At 39.9% G+C, this 15,997-nt stretch overlaps 2 protein-coding genes across 3 annotated transcripts in view; both read left to right on the top strand.

The window, feature by feature from the left end:
- The first annotated feature begins 1,159 nt into the window (after positions 1–1,159).
- LOC106082145 (enoyl-CoA hydratase, mitochondrial) lies at positions 1,160–7,356 on the top strand. The gene is made up of 4 exons (XM_059369440.1): positions 1,160–1,254; positions 1,329–1,454; positions 4,296–5,014; positions 7,078–7,356. Exons 2-4 carry the CDS (start codon positions 1,358–1,360, stop codon positions 7,141–7,143), a joined length of 882 nt encoding a protein of 293 aa, XP_059225423.1. The 5' UTR covers positions 1,160–1,254; positions 1,329–1,357; the 3' UTR covers positions 7,144–7,356.
- Positions 7,357–7,770: 414 nt separating this feature from the next.
- Positions 7,771–15,997, top strand: part of LOC106082147 (synaptogyrin) — a 43,292-nt gene continuing 35,065 nt past the window's right edge. The window contains exons 1-2 of one of the 2 annotated variants that reach the window (XM_059369442.1): positions 7,771–7,908; positions 8,368–8,946. In XM_059369442.1, coding sequence (XP_059225425.1) covers positions 8,818–8,946 — 129 coding nt within the window. In that variant the 5' untranslated portion in view covers positions 7,771–7,908; positions 8,368–8,817. Of the gene's footprint in view, positions 8,947–15,997 lie in introns of both variants that reach the window. The other variant, XM_059369441.1, reaches the window with a different exon arrangement.

Below are 15,997 nucleotides of genomic sequence, written 5' to 3'. Positions count from 1 at the left end.
ACAACCAGAACTCGTTGACAGATAGTGCACTTCGTAAGAAAAAATTGTACTCAGTTGCTGGTACACTACTTAGTAATTGTGCCATTGCATAGACGAAGATATATTAATTTAGAGGTAGTGGCAGTTGCCCAACAACAAAATATTGAGTGCACTTTCTGTCAAAATCAGTATTTAATGCAAATTGAGTATGTTACTAGTTGGCGCCATAATACACACACACAACCAAAACTCGTTGACAGATAGTGCACTTTGCGAGAAGAAAATGTATTCAGCTGTTTATGGTACACTACCTGGTAAATATGTCATTATAACACGTTCTCGAAACTTGGTTTCCAATAAATTGATTGTGACATTCGCTGTGCAGCTTGTGGCACCGTTCTGTTGGAACTACAAGTCCTCCAATTCCATATCATCCAATTGGGGCCAAAAATACTCTGTTATCATAGAACTGTAGCGATTCCTATTCACAGTTACATGTCCGTCTTGATCATCACAAAAGAAGTACGGCCCAATGACTGCACCAAACCGTTATTTTTTGGTACACTGATAGAAAAATGACGTTATTCGCCAACTTTGCCATTGGCAGATTTTTAATACCATTTGGTATTAATACAAAAGCAGACAAAGGCGGCTATTATGAAATGATGGCGTCACATTTGTATTCTTTTCATCGCACCAGAAGTGTTGTTGAGCTTGTACTTAAAATTGCCGAAAATTTTAAATGTCACGGCGAATCTAATTTTCTTCGCCCTGTTTACAAATGTTGACATATCAAGTTCACAAAAAAATGCTTTGTTTTAGCAATTCGCCGATGCGGCCAACTTATAAATACGCCTTGGCTGGTATCTTGAGATTTGTTGTACGATATTCACCAATCAACTGCAAACAAAGTATTTCAAAATAACGGTTGTAATTCTGGTTGGATAATTACGACTACAGCAATTACCGGCTAACTATCCGGTTTTCGTCATAAAGTTTTCACGGAGAACAACAAAAAGCTTTATACCATTTTTCCATTGGAAAGCAGCACTATTTTGCTTATATTTTCTTGTTTGTATATTGTGTATTGAATATCCCTTCGATTGTCAATGTACTTTTATTGATAAAAAAAGTACCAAAGTATAAATGTACTATCACTATTTGTCGTTAACCATTACCCAGTACCCACCAGCTAATTGATTAATTGATATTTCGCCAAGATCCGATCCGATCATTCGTTCTCCAATTCTCCAAGTATCCAAGTCTTCGGGTGGAGTAAGTTTACGCAGAAACCTAAGGACACAGGCGATTAAGTAATAATTCTTTGCATTTTTTGTACATTTCCACAGAGCGTTCAGCAATCAAATCAATTCGAAACATGGCTCACATTGCAAAAATCTTCGCCGGTCGTGCACAACAAGTGCTTCAGGTAGCTGCCAAGCAACCCCAATTGGCCCCACGTTTCTACAGTGCCGGTAAGTGAACTAAAATCTATGTTAGAGGCAGGCAAAAGTGAAAATTTGCCACCGGTCAATATCAGGGTTCTTGGTGTGACCTTGTGCGTACACAACGATTAAGTGCGTTAAAAATGTAAATGCGCTGCAGTGCTGTTGTTTTGGATGTCATCCAAATGCCGGTTGTTGTGATTAATTATAGCCAATAGACAAAATGATTTTTATTCTCCGTAGCTTGAAATTATTGCACTGCCTCTTACGTAACTTTAAAAAGCAAAACACAGATTGTTGTTTTTTTTCCACCTTGCTTTTGCTACAATGTTTTTTTCTTTATCAGGGATGGAAAAATGGAATGTGGTATCGTAAAGGTACTTTTTAACTGGGATTTCTATGTTTATTATAATATATAAGACTATTTGAGTAGGATTTTGCCACGAAGCCGTAAAAGCATTCTTTTACATTTCATGGGTCAAAGGGCATAATTAGAGATCTGTACTTAAAGGTACCTCGCAGTTTATAGGTCGATTATAAACCAGGCAAATGGTATTTAAAGAAAACTTAGAGGCTAGGTTAGGTAAGAGTGGCAGTCCTTTACAGACTTACGTAGACAATTTTAGGTCCATTGTGATACCAAAGTAGCGACAGACCAAGGCTTCTGGCGGGAACCCACGACCCCTGCACTGGTATTCCAAGCCAACTCGGCTAACGGGGCTCACCAAAGGCTAGGTTATGAATATCAAAAATCAAAACAAGATTGCTAAAATCGGCTTATATACCCTCATACATGCTGTAAGGTACGGTCGATAACATAATAAGCACATATTTCAATTTAATTTTAATAGACGTTAAAAACCGTAACAGAACACCCCTTGCAAAATGTATGCTAAATTGTTTAATATTGTGCCCTCCAGTTCCTTAAAAATATGCAAATTTGCCCATAAGCATTCAATTGAGTGACAGCGGGGATATTTCTCTCATTTTAATTAGTGCTGTTGTTATTATAGCAGTTTGTTGTATTCTATTTTTCGTCTGCTTGATTCTGCTGAGTGTCAAGCCCATGTGGTGCTCATAGTTATCACGGCACGGGTGCAGGACTTTGTTATGGTCAAGCTGCCGGAAGCAAAATTCGTCTTTGGGTACCCAATGTAAACCTCCCCAAGCATGTTATCGCCTCTAGCTTTAAGCCATATGTGTCAGAGTTCAGTCAAACCATGTTTGCGCTGCTGCCACAAGTGTCTCGCACACGACCTATAGTTCTCTGTTAGGCATTCGATCCGAAATCTCTTCAACCTGTCTACGCCTAGATTATGCCGCGATGCTATGAACTGCTTCCATTTTCTATCCAATCTTCTATCGCCTTAAGTCTCAAAGTCTCAGTGGCTGCCTTATACTTAATCGAAATGTCTATTGGTCGGACATCAATTGTCTCTAATGGCCAATTAGGCGTGGTTCCCTCCTGTGGAGCCAATGGACAATCGCGGTCGGGCCCTATTTGGAGCATACGTCCCGCCCACATAGTGCCCAACGTCTGTAAGCCTTTTTAGTACTGTCCTGTATGTGAAACTTCCATTTCAGTTTACTATCTAAGAGAACTTCCAAGTGTTTGGCCTTGTCGAAAATGGAAATCTTTTTGTTGAGCAAATGTGGCACCAAAAATCGGGTCTTCTTGGTTGGCAGATATTAGTCTTCTCTGGATTGTAGTTCAGACCTCTACGTGTACGCCAGTCGTATGCTAGACTTTTAGCATTTCTGCTTAGCTGACTCGGATTCCTGCCCTTTGGAAGTAATATAACACGTAGCCGATAGATCCATATTCAATTAGGATCCACAGTAGGCCATTAATGGTAGAAAACCAAAGAAGTGGCGATAAAAAGCTCTAGTATGGCGTGCCACTCTTTCCTTATCTGTATGTCACAGTACCCACAATTTATTCACCTTTTTCTTTAAATATGGCTTGTCCAGTATCTAAGGACACGACCCTCTCAGTACTGGTCTAAGAAATGTGTCAGTGGGTTGGTTCCCACACTGTTAAAAGCTACCGCTATGTCATTACACACCGTCAGCCTGGCACGCGATAACTACGAGCATCACACAGGCTGGAACTTTGCGCTCCAATCTGTGTGGTATTCTTTTTTGTCACGAGAAGGATTGCTCCATATGACGTAGCTGCAAAGGCAGTTGTGGACAGTCTGCGGTATTGAGTGGAGAGTCTTAGTCTAAGGACGGGTGGCATCGGCACTTGCTTAAATACTGCGTGCCTATGATGCTCGATACGACAAGGCGAGATATTGGCGCCTTTAAATAACCAATGGCCGTCATGTTCCCACGGCGATCGGTCGTATAGACCGGAACAAGCTTGTTCGCCTATAAGAGCTTGGCGAGGATCGCCGCCTCCACATGCAAATGTGGCTACTACAAAAACAACAGCGTCAGTGTATACATACAATCCTTTGATTAACTTTTGAACCTCAAGAGGGCTCTACTTAACGTCCATATACAGAAAATGCATTTTGCAAAAAGTACAAAAATATGTACAGTGAACTTTAAATTGCCATCCCTATGTTTGTTTGTTTGTTTGTGAATATTTACAGCAGTATGTGGTGCAGTGACGTATGGGGTGCAGCAACAATTTGTTTATAACAAATTTAAGAATATTTAGCTTAGCGACAACTATTCGCGTTTGATTCTTAGTATGTTTTTATGTTGGTCATACGTTAATAGGCAGCATATAAATGATGTCAATAAAGCAAATAATGTGAGATTTGATTAACGTCTACCATTCCTAACAGAATTTTTTGAATTTTTTTATACGAAATTTTGTTTCTTGATTAATTTTTGTATATTTTTCTTATCTTCTTTTAGCCGCCAACTTGGAATTCATCAAAACCGAAGTGACTGGTGAGAATAAGAATGTGGCCGTCATCACTCTGAATCGCCCCAAGGCTTTGAATGCCTTGTGCAATGGTTTGATGAAAGAATTGAGCGCCAGCCTTGATGAATTCGAGAGGGATAGAAGCATTGCCGCCATTGTCATCACTGGCAGTGAGAAGGCTTTTGCTGCCGGTGCCGACATTAAGGAAATGCAACCCAATACCTACTCCAAATGTATCATGGGTAATTTCTTGAATGACTGGACCCGTGTTGCCAAATGTCAAAAGCCCATTATTGCTGCTGTCAATGGTTATGCCTTGGGCGGTGGCTGCGAATTGGCCATGATGTGTGACATCATCTATGCCGGTGACAAGGCCAAATTTGGTCAGCCTGAAATTGCTTTGGGCACCATTCCCGGTGCTGGTGGTACTCAACGTTTGACCCGTGTCGTTGGCAAATCAAAGGCCATGGAAATGTGCTTGACTGGTAATATGATTAGTGCTGCTGAAGCCGAGAAGTCGGGTTTGGTCAGCAAGGTGGTGCCTGCTGATCAATTGGTTGCTGAAGCTGTCAAATTGGGCGAAAAGATTGGCACTCACTCACAATTGATTGTGCAATTGTGCAAGGAAGCCGTGAATACAGCCTATGAATCCACTTTGCAGGAGGGTTTGAAATTCGAAAGAAGGACTTTCCATGCTACCTTCTCTACGGTGAGTTTGAAAAACAAAGAAAAACTTGAAATGTACAGAAATCGTTGTAGGATTAAAGATTTTTATCACGTTGGCATGAATTTTAGCCTAGTATAAGTAGCGGTTGTATCTGTGGCAACGTAATTGAGCCAGATCTAGTCTGGCGTCGGGTGCTATTGGCGAGTTATGGTTTTTAAAAACGGCATTCAATCGGCAGCTGATTCGTCGCTTTCGTAATCATGAATGCTATTAAGACCCTTCTGATACTCCGCTTGATCTAGATGATTTGCTTGTAGCTCCCAATCATGAAGATCCAACTTGAAATCTTTAGGGGGTGGATGCATATCCACAAGAAGGTGATTTAGATGGGTGCCGTGATAACAGCCAAGTAGATATTGCATAGACAAAATATAATTTTACTATCGGATCACTTCCTTCAGAAGACAAAAATCATCCCATCTTCTGAAGGAAATGATCCGATAGACGCGGTACTTGATTAGTATTCTAGTAGGTCTCAATCTTATTCCACTGTGTGCGGCTCAGATGACGAGCCACAACCAAGTACGGTCCAAATAGGTCTATAATCTGATATAGCTCCCATATAAACCGATCTCCCGAGTTGACTTCTTGACTCCTTGGAAGCCGCAATTTTTTTCCGCTTTAGCTAAAATTTCGCACACAGTGGTCTGTTACCGATCCACAACCTGATAAAGCTACCATATAAACCGATCCCCCGATTTTACTTCTTAAGCCTCTGAAAGCCGCAATTTTTGTCCGATTTGGGTAAAATTTTGCACATAGTCTTCTGTTATGACATCCAACAAGTGTACCAAGTACGGTCCAAATCGGTCCATAACCTGATATAGATTCCATATAAACCGAAACCACGATTTGACTTCTTGAGCCCCTGAAAGCTGCAATTTTTGTCCGATTTAGCTGAAATTTTGCATATGATCTTCTGCTTTGACTTTCAACATCTGTATCAGGTACGGTCCAAATCGGTCCATAACCTGATATAGCTCCCATATAAACCGAAACCACGATTTGACTTCTTGAACTCTGAAAGCTGCAATTTTTGTCCGATTTAGCTGAAATTTGGCACATAGTCGTCTGTTATGACTTCCAACAACTGTGCCAAGGGCGATCCAAATCGGTGTATAACCTGATAGAGCTCCCATATAAACCGATCTCCCGATTTGACTTCTTGAGCCCCAGGAAGCCGCACTTTTTGTCCGATTTAGCTGAAATATTGCACATAGTCTTCTGTTATGACTTCCAACAACTGTAACAAGTACGGACAAAATCGGTCTATAACCTGATATAGGTCCCATATAAACCGAAACCCCGATTTGACTTGTTGAGTCCCTGAAAGCCACAATTTTTGTCCGATTTAGCTGAAATTTGGCACATAGTCATCAATTATGACTTCCAACAACTGTGCCAAGTGTGATCTAAATCGGTGTATAACCTGATAGAGCTCCCATATAAACCGATCTCCCGATTTGACTTCTTGAGACCCAGAAAGTCGCACTTTTTGTCTTATTTAGCTGAAATATTGCACATAGTCTTCTGTTATGACATCCAACAAGTGTACCAAGTACGGTCCAAATCGGTCCATAACCTGATATAGGTTCCATATAAACCGAAACCCCGATTTGACATCTTTAGCTCTTGGAAGCCCCAATTTTGATCCTGTTTGGCTGAAATTTCACACATAGTGTTTTGTTGTGACTTCCAACAACTGTACCAAGAACGGTCCAATCGGTCTATAAGGTGGTATAGCTCCCATATGAACCGGTCTCTCGATTATTCTAGTTCGGTTCCTAGAAACTATGTTTTGCGGGTTTAACAGAAGTTTGTTATGAAGAATAAAATTATGCCCTTTAACTCAATTTATTTTATATAAATTTATAGCAGAATTCGTGGTGGTGGCTTCCCAAGATTCCGCCCGGCCGAACTTAGCAACTTTTTTTTTAGATATTTTACGGAAGTAAGATTTTGCCAAAATTTTCTTGAAAATAAAAAATTGTGTTTTTTTTTTTTTATTAATTTTTTCTTACTTTGTTCTCTCTTCAATCTTTCAGGAGGATCGCAAGGAAGGCATGACCGCTTTCGTTGAAAAACGCCCAGCCAAATTCAACAATAACTAAGAAGTGGTGAACAACCAAAGGGGTCTTGGAGCAACACATTGTGTTGCATACGGAAGAGAAGGAAAGGAATTAGCAGTGTAACGCTTTACCAGTAATGCATTTATGTAGTGGGAAAGAAAACCAAGTTTTCTTTCTATATCATTGGGAAATTGTAAAAAAATAAGACTATTTTAAAAGAAAAAATATAAAACAAGTGTCATAGAATCCAGAAAATTACAACAAAAATGTTTAAAATTTTGACATTTTTGCTAAGGTTTGTATGATAAGTTCCTGATTTTCAAAGAAAATATAAAACAAAGTGTCATAGAATCCAAAAAAAAACATACAACAGAAAAGCTTTACATTTTGACATTTTTGCTATGATAAGTTCCTGTTTCCTGTTTCCGGTTTGTGGTTGTCACTGTGGTAGTGCGGAAAAGCTATTGTATCCATTCTATAAGGGTTGTTTTGTGATGGAGCTTTTTGCTTATATCTGTTGCCAAAGCTTTTCTGTTTTACCTTTTGGTGTCTCCTTTGCAAACATCTGGGTTGATATCAAGAGAATAGAAAAAAACAAAACTCAGTTCGATTTAGGGTTTGTTACGAAAACACGCGCGCTTTACAAGTATTAAACGCAGAGGTAGAGCACATTCCTTCACATACGTAAAAAAAAAATATTAAAAAAGCAAAATAAAGTTGAGAAAATCTGAAAGAAAGAAAATTCTAAGGAAAACAAAAGCAAAATCTCAGATTTGCTAATAAAACAAATTTACACATCATTTAAAAGTATACGCCATAGAGTTTTGAAAGTTGGAGCTATATAAAAACCCTCTTCTATACACTGGCAAAACTATTAAGAAACGCTTAAAAACGGACTAGTATACCAACACATATATAAAGCCATACACATACACATATTTTTCTTTAACCAACCGCCCACCCCCCAAACCCCCAACAAAAATTTACTGTTTACACACTACTTGCTACATACATACAAAATCCATTAGGCGACGACAGGCTGCTAAAGTAGCGAGAGAATCCAAAATAAAAAAAACGCCCCCTCTAGCAGCAGCAGCAGAGAAGGCAAAATTTCCTTTTATCCATAGCTTCACAACTAACATTCGAACAGAAAAACACCTAGTGGACGGGGGCACAAAAAGGATACAAAGAACAAAAAAGTAGGAAACAAAAAACGGGGAAAACAAGAGAAACAATACACACAGGACATTTTGTTTTGTCATTTAGAGAAATTAAAGTGTACTAAACCAAGGATTTTGCACAAACAACAAATTACATAAACAAGCCAAAGTGAAACAGTAAAAGGCCAAAGAAATCTGAGAGCAGTGCAGCGCAGAGAAAATATTAAAAAAAAAGATACAAAACTTAGAATTCCCAAGAAAAAGAAAAAAACCACAAACAACACATCCGTAGTCATCGCAGTCGTTGTCATTGTTGTCAGTTGAGAATACTAAAAAAAACACAACCATTTTAACCGCCCACGGTCTTACAAAATCGATATAAGTTTCAATTTATATATACCCTAGACGACGACCACGACCACGACCCCTACTACAAGATACCAGAAGAGGAAAAAGGAATAGCAATAACCAAGCAAGCAGTCAAGCAACCATCTAAGCAACTAACATTGGACATCACCATCTAAACAAACAAAAAATCACCACACTCTAACAAATCATGGATATGTTAAATCAAATATTAAATATGAATGCGGGCGGTGCCTATGGCGGAGGCAAGGCGGGAGGTGCCTTCGATCCTCTTTCATTTGCCATGAAACCACAAGTAGTGATACGAGCCTTGTGTTGGGTAAGCATTGAAAAAAGAAAAAAAACAACAACTTACGATTACGTTAAACCAAAAATCATCATAAATGAAAAACTACAGTGGAAGAAGAAGAGGAAGCTGAACTCAATGCCAAAGTTATAAGGGAATAGTAAAAATTCCTTTATTTTATTCCTTTTATGAAAAGAAAAGAAATGGACTTTCATTAGGTTTGGCCCATTCCGTTTGCAAAACATTCAATTTATTCATGTCCAGCGGTCTTTCCGTCAACCAATAACGGTCGAACGAATGAAGCTAGCCACTTGAGCTACTTCTTGTTGATGGAAGCTGTTGTATTTTGCAAAAGGGCTATATATATCGGTTAGATTTGGATGTAGCCCCATATAAACTTATCTATCGATAGGACTTCTTGAGCCCCTAGAAGGCGCAATTCCTATAAATTTGGTTGAAATTTGTATACCCTACACCACTACTGCGGTACAGGGTATTATAACTTAATGCATTTGTTTGTAATACCCAAAAGGAAGAGAGATAGACCCATTGATAAGTATACCGATCGACTCAGAATTACTTTCTAAATTCGATTTAGCTATGTCCGTCCGTCTGTCTGTCCATGTTAATTTGTGTAGAAACTACAGGTTGCAATTTTCATTCGATCGTTTTCAAATTTGGTATGGGCATGTGCTTCGGCCTAGAGACGAAGCCTATTGAAATTGGAAAAAATCGGTTCAGATTTGGATATAGCTTCCATATATATGTTCGTCCGATTTGCAGTAATAATGCAATAAAATGGTCATTTGTTAACCAATTCTCTCAAAATTCGGCAGGAAGGATTTTCTTTTGACTCCTAATATAACTGGTAAATTTCATAGAAATCGTTTCAGATTTGGATATAGCTCCCATATATATGTTCGTCCGATTTGCAGTAATACAGCAATAAAATGGTCATTTGTTAACCAATTCTCTCAAAATTTGGCAGGAAGGATTTTCTTATAACTCTCAATATTGCTGGCGAATTTCATAAAAATCGTTTCTGATTTGGATATAGCTCCCATATATATGTTCGTCCGATTTTCAGTAATACAGCAATAAAATGGTCATTTGTTAACCAATTCTCTCAAAATTCAGCAGGAAGGATTTTCTTATGACTCCCGATATAACTGGTAAATTTCATAGAAATCGTTTCATATTTGGATATAGCCACCATATATATGTTCGTCCGACTTGCAGTAATACATCAATAAAATGGCCATTTGTTGACCGATTCTCTTGAAATTTGGCAAGAAGGATTTTCTTATGACTCTCGATGTTATTGATGAATTTCATAGAATTCGGTTCAGATTTGGATATAGCTCCCATATATACGATCGTCTGATTTCCAGTAATACATCAATAAAATGGCCATTTGTTGACCGATTCTCTTGAAATTTGGCAAGAAGGATTTTCTTATGACTCTCGATGTTATTGATGAATTTCATAGAATTCGGTTCAGATTTGGATATAGCTCCCATATATACGATCGTCTGATTTCCAGTAATACAACAATAAAATGACCATTTGTTGACCGATTCTCTTGAAATTTGACAGGAAGGATTTTCTTATGACTTCCGATATAACTGGTAAATTTCATAGAAATCGTTTCAGATTTGGATATAGCTCCCATATATATGTTCGTCCGATTTGCAGTAATACAGCAATAAAATGGTCATTTGTTAACCAATTCTCTCAAAATTCGGCAGGAAGGATTTTCTTATGACTCTCTATATTAATTGTGAATTTCATAAAAATCGGTTCGGATTTGGTAATAGCTCCCATATATATGTTCGTCCGATTTGCAGTAATACAGCAATAAAATGGTTATTTGTTAACCGATTCTCTCAAAATTTGGCAGGAAGGATTTTCTTATGACACTCGATGTTATTGGTGAATTTCATAGAATTCGGTTCAGATTTGGATATAGCTCCCATTTATACGATCGTCTGATTTCCAGTAATACAACAATAAAATGGCCATTTGTTGACCGATTCTCTTGAAATTTGGCAAGAAGGATTTTCTTATGACTCTCAATATTACTGGTGAATTTCATAAAAATAGGTTCAGATTTGGATATAGCTCCCATATATATGTTCGTCCGACTTGCAGTAATACATCAATAAAATGGTCATTTGTTAACCGATTCTCTCGAAATTCGACAGGAAGGATTTTCTTATGACTCTCAATGTTACTAGTGAATTTCATAGAATTCGATTCTGATTTGGATATAGCTACCATATTTTCGTCCGATTTGCAGTAATACCTCGATCCTCGATCTTCTGCGCTTATACTAAATTCTCTGACTCCAAGTTTCGAGGTGTCTACCCACCACTTGATCTTTCCATCGGACTTTTGGTCTTCCCGGTTTGCGTGTACCACCGTGTTTGCCTTCAAAAGACTTCTTTGCAGGAGTTTCTTCATCCATTCTGATAACATGATCTAGCCAACGCAGCCGTTGTATTTTGATGCGTGTAACTAAGCCATCGTCGTCATAAAGCTCATAAAGCTCGTGGTTCTTACGTCACCTATTTTCTTCATTAACGCCAACTGGTCCATACATTTTACGAATAATCTTTCTCTCAAACACTCCAAGCACTGTCTCGTCTGATTTCACAAGTACCTATGCCTCAGAACCATATAACAACACGGGTAGCATCAGTGTCTTGTATAGTGTAATCTTCGTGTGTTGAGAGGTGGCCTTGTTTCTATACTGCTTACTTAGTCCAAAGTAGCATCGGTTTGCCAGTATTGTTCTTCGCTTTATCTCAAAACTGGTGTCATTCGTTTCGGTTACGGCGGTGCCGACGTAGATAAAGTTACTGACTATCTCAGAGTGGTGGCTCCCAACTTTCTCCATTTTCTTTATCTGCTCGGTTGTACAAGGCGTTTCATCTCAATTTACTGCCAGACCCATTTTCACTGACTCTTTCGATTCTTTCAAAGCCTGCAGTTACTGTTTCCGGTGACCGACCTATGATGTCGATGTCGTCGACATAGGCGAGAAGCATGTGTCCTCTTCTGATTAGTGTGCCATATTTATTCACATCTTCATCTCTTGTAATCTTCTCCAGCAGGGTGTTAAAAATATTAATAAGCCGTCTCCTTGTCTGAAACCTCGTTTGGTATTGAATGGTCCGGAGAAATTGTTTCCTATTCTTACTTAGGAACGCGTATCAGCAAGTGCCATCCTGCAGAGTCTTATTAATATCGTAGGAATACCAAACTCAGACATGGCTTGAAATACCTTTGAACGTAAAGGAGTATCGAAAGCGGTTTTGTATTCAACAAAGAGATGGTAGGTGTTGATTTGTCCTTCTTGGGTCTTTTCCAGAATTTGGACCTCATTCTGACTAGGAGGTAAACATTCTATACCGTCATCATTGATTAGTTCTGCGGTATCCTCTTCGCCACCAACGGCGGACACAGGCAGTTGGGTAAAATGTTCTTTCCATATTCTCAGCATGTTATCTGTGTCAGTTACCAGATTTCCTTGTTTGTATGTGCAGGAGGATGTGCCTGCACCAAAGTCATCGATTTGATGTTTAATTATTTGATAGAATTTCTGGGCTTCATTCTGACTCCTGTACATCTCAATTCGCTGACACTGACTTATTTCCATTTCCTTTTTCTTTCTGCGGAATAGACGTTTCTCCTCTCTTCTTTTCTCCCGATATCACTGCTTCATCTGGCGCGTTGCTACTGATTGCAGGGTTGCTCTATATGCCTCATTTTTGTAAATTACGATAGAAAATAAATTAAGCTCTAAAAGAAATGATAATTTATTTGTTTGCCTTTCATTTGATATTGCCCATATTTCCTGGGTTAAAAATTCTCAACACGCCTTTGGTCCTTTCCGGGTCCAATTTTTATACATGTTTTTGCATATTCGTAGTCTACTCGACAATGGCTTTCATTTGATAGGAAGGGGGCGTTTTTGACTTCAAGAGGAGCCCAGGATGGTGCAATTCTTATCCAATATGTCTAAAATTGTGTATGATGATGAATTCCACTTTGACATTCAACATCCATGACATATATGGTCTGAATCGGTCTAAATCGTTGAATGGTCTGAAATAAATCCCATATAAATCGTTCCCAGATGTTACTTCTTATTCAACATCCATACCAAGTATGACCCCAATCGGTCTATAGCCTGATATAGCTCCCATACATACCTTTCTCTTGATTTGACATATTCTTGATCGTCTCGACGTTCCGAGTTGAAATCGCGATAGCGTTAAGTAGCTGCTTGAAATTTTGTACAGATACTTAATAATGATGTAGGTCGTTGGGGATTGCAAATGGGCCATATAGATTCAGATTTAGATATAGCTCACATATAAACCTATCTCCCGATTTGACTTCTTGCATGCGGTGTTCTGTTATGACATCCAACAACTGTGTCAAATACAGTCCAAATCAGTCTATAACCTGATAAAGCTCCCATGTTAACCGGTCTCTCGATCACGCTTGTTCGGTTCCTAAATGCTTTAATTTTTGCTGGTTTGACAGCAGTTTGGTATGTAGAATAAAATTATGCCGTTCAACTGAATTTATTTTGTATACATTTTTAGCAGAATCCATTGCGGTGGGTTTCCAAGAATCGACCCGGACGAACTAAGCACGCTTTTACTTGTTTTTTTTTTAAGGAAAAGTTTCTCTCAAAAACTCATGTCCAAACTGAAACTTTATGGGAGTGAAAGGAAACACAACGGGGGACATGTTGAGGCTTTTGATGAAAACTCATTTTCCACAGGATATGACGGGACTCACAGAGATACCGGAATCTTGGTATAATGACGTTGATCGAAGGCTTATCATTACAGAATTTATAATAAAAGAAGCCTTGAGGAATTTCCAATCACTGGACCTGATGGAATATTTCCGGCGTTACTACAAAAGGATGCCGACTATCTGGCGCCCCAACTGGCCACTATTTTCGCAGCGTGCCTAGGACTTGTAAAAAACTTCGAAAACTTGTCGGGAGGCAAGGTTAGTATTTATACCCAAGTCCGGCAAGGCAAGTTATGGGACACTAAAGTTCTACAGACCTATAAACCTTAGGTCTTTCTACTCTTACCATGATAAAGTGGAGGATATCCAGCGAACTGCTCGGTGGAGACTGCCCTTCACAAGATGGTGCATAAAAGAATAATCCTTCGATGCCAAGACGTATACATTGGCGATATGCATTGGCAATGAGGGGTCTTTTAGCAATATGCAGACCGACACACTGATCCAATCCTTAGACCAGTACCTGGTAGACCAGGTCCTTACAGACTGGATAAAGCATATGCTAAGGACCAAGTGGGATCCAGAGGTGTCAATGTTAAGCCAGAGAAGACTGAAATATGCCAGTTCACGAGGAAGACGAAGGTGGGCAAATCTAACGCACCACGTTTACTCAATAAGACGATTTCGATATCTGACAAGGTCAAATACTTAGGAGGGATCTTGGACAGGAAACTGAAATGGTACTGTCACATTCAGGAGCGTACTGAGAAGGCTCACAGATGTTGGGCACTATGTAAACGGACCGTAGGCTCGAAATGGGGCTTGAATCCGAGGATAGTCCACTGCCTCTACATAAGCGTGATTAGACCAATACTTACTTACCCCTCAGTAGATTTGTGGACTGCTATGGAGAAAAGGTGTAACGTAAGGACCATACAAAAGGTTCAGAGAACCTGTTGTCTTGGCATAGGCGGAGCGATGAGGACTACGCCCACTAGAGCACTGGATACTATTCTAGATATCCGACCCATTGGCATACAGATTAAGTATGAGGCAGCCACTGCGGCTATGAGACTTAGGTTAGGTAAGAGTGGCAGTCCTTTACAGACTCACTTAGACAATTTTAGGTCCATTGTGATCCCACAGTAGCGACAGACCAAGGCTTTTGGTGGGTATCGAACCCACGACCCCTGCACTGGTAATCCAGGCACGCTACCAACTCAGCTACCGGGTCGCCCGCTATGAGACTTAAGGCGATAGGAGAATGGATTGAGGATGAGAACAGCTTATACCATCGCGGTATAATCGAGGCGACAATAGGAAACCTGGAAGGAAGGAAAAAGAGGTTTCCGATCGGATACCTAAGATGAGTGCGAGGCGCTGCCAGCGGCACAGTCTTGGATTGACGGAACCCTAGTATTGCCATCTGAAAGATCATGTTACACGGATAGATCAAAGCTAGAGGAGAGTGGGCCTGGGGGTGTACATTAAGAAGCCAGGGACTGAGATTTGTTTTAGACTGCCTGACCATAAAACGGTCCTGCAGGCGGAGATTCGGGCGATCACGGATTGCGTGAGGTGGTGTAGTGCCAACGCGAGGCCGTAGAGTGTGAACATCTTTAAGGACAGTAAAATTGCCATAAGGGCAATAACAACCAGGACGGTAAAGTCACGAACAGACTTGCAGAGTAAGAAGGAGATTAACGCCTTTTCAGAGGATGGCAAACTCCGCATCGTTTGGGTGCCATAACAGAGTAAGGGGTAATGAAAGGGCCGTCAATAAACTTGGTTAACCCGAAGCCTTTCGGGTCGACGCAGTCCGAGTTAAGGGCGTGGGCGACGAACGCGCATACAGCCCTGTGGAACAGAGAAACGGTTGGTAGGACGGCAAAAATAATATGGGGTATCCAGATCGTGAGAAGACGAGGCTATTACTGAAAGGAAGTAAGAAGGAGGTCAGTAGGGCTATTGGTATCATGACGCGACACATGGGACTACGAACTCACTTATGTAAAATCGGTGCGGCAAGTGATAGCATGTGTAGGGCATGCGAGGAAGATGATGAGACGTTGGAGCATTGCCTTTCTCATTGCCCGGCTTTCGCGTCTAACAGATGCCGGCACTTAGTTGGGGACACAATACCAGACATGAACCGACTTAGGGGAGTGGCATGGAAAACAATTAAGGATTTTGTATGTAGCACGGAATTCCTAACTTAGATTTTCTTTTTCGATGTTTTTTTTTGTATTTAGAGCGCACAATAAGCCGGTTACTGGCTTAGGTGTTTGTCCATAGTGGCATGGGACGG

This window comes from Stomoxys calcitrans, chromosome 5 (genome assembly GCF_963082655.1).
Source record: "Stomoxys calcitrans chromosome 5, idStoCalc2.1, whole genome shotgun sequence".
Lineage (NCBI taxonomy): Eukaryota > Metazoa > Arthropoda > Insecta > Diptera > Muscidae > Stomoxys > Stomoxys calcitrans.
This window is presented reverse-complemented; position numbering and strand designations above follow the sequence as displayed.

What these genes read in the sequence shown, in the direction of transcription:
- LOC106082145 (XM_059369440.1), top strand. Translation starts at nt 1,358, where the DNA reads ATGGCTCACATTGCAAAAATCTTCGCCGGTCGTGCACAACAAGTGCTT. An exon ending in CCCACGTTTCTACAGTGCCG is followed by an intron (nt 1,455 to 4,295) that starts GTAAGTGAACTA and finishes ATCTTCTTTTAG; the next exon opens with CCGCCAACTTGGAATTCATC. An exon ending in TCCATGCTACCTTCTCTACG is followed by an intron (nt 5,015 to 7,077) that starts GTGAGTTTGAAA and finishes TCAATCTTTCAG; the next exon opens with GAGGATCGCAAGGAAGGCAT.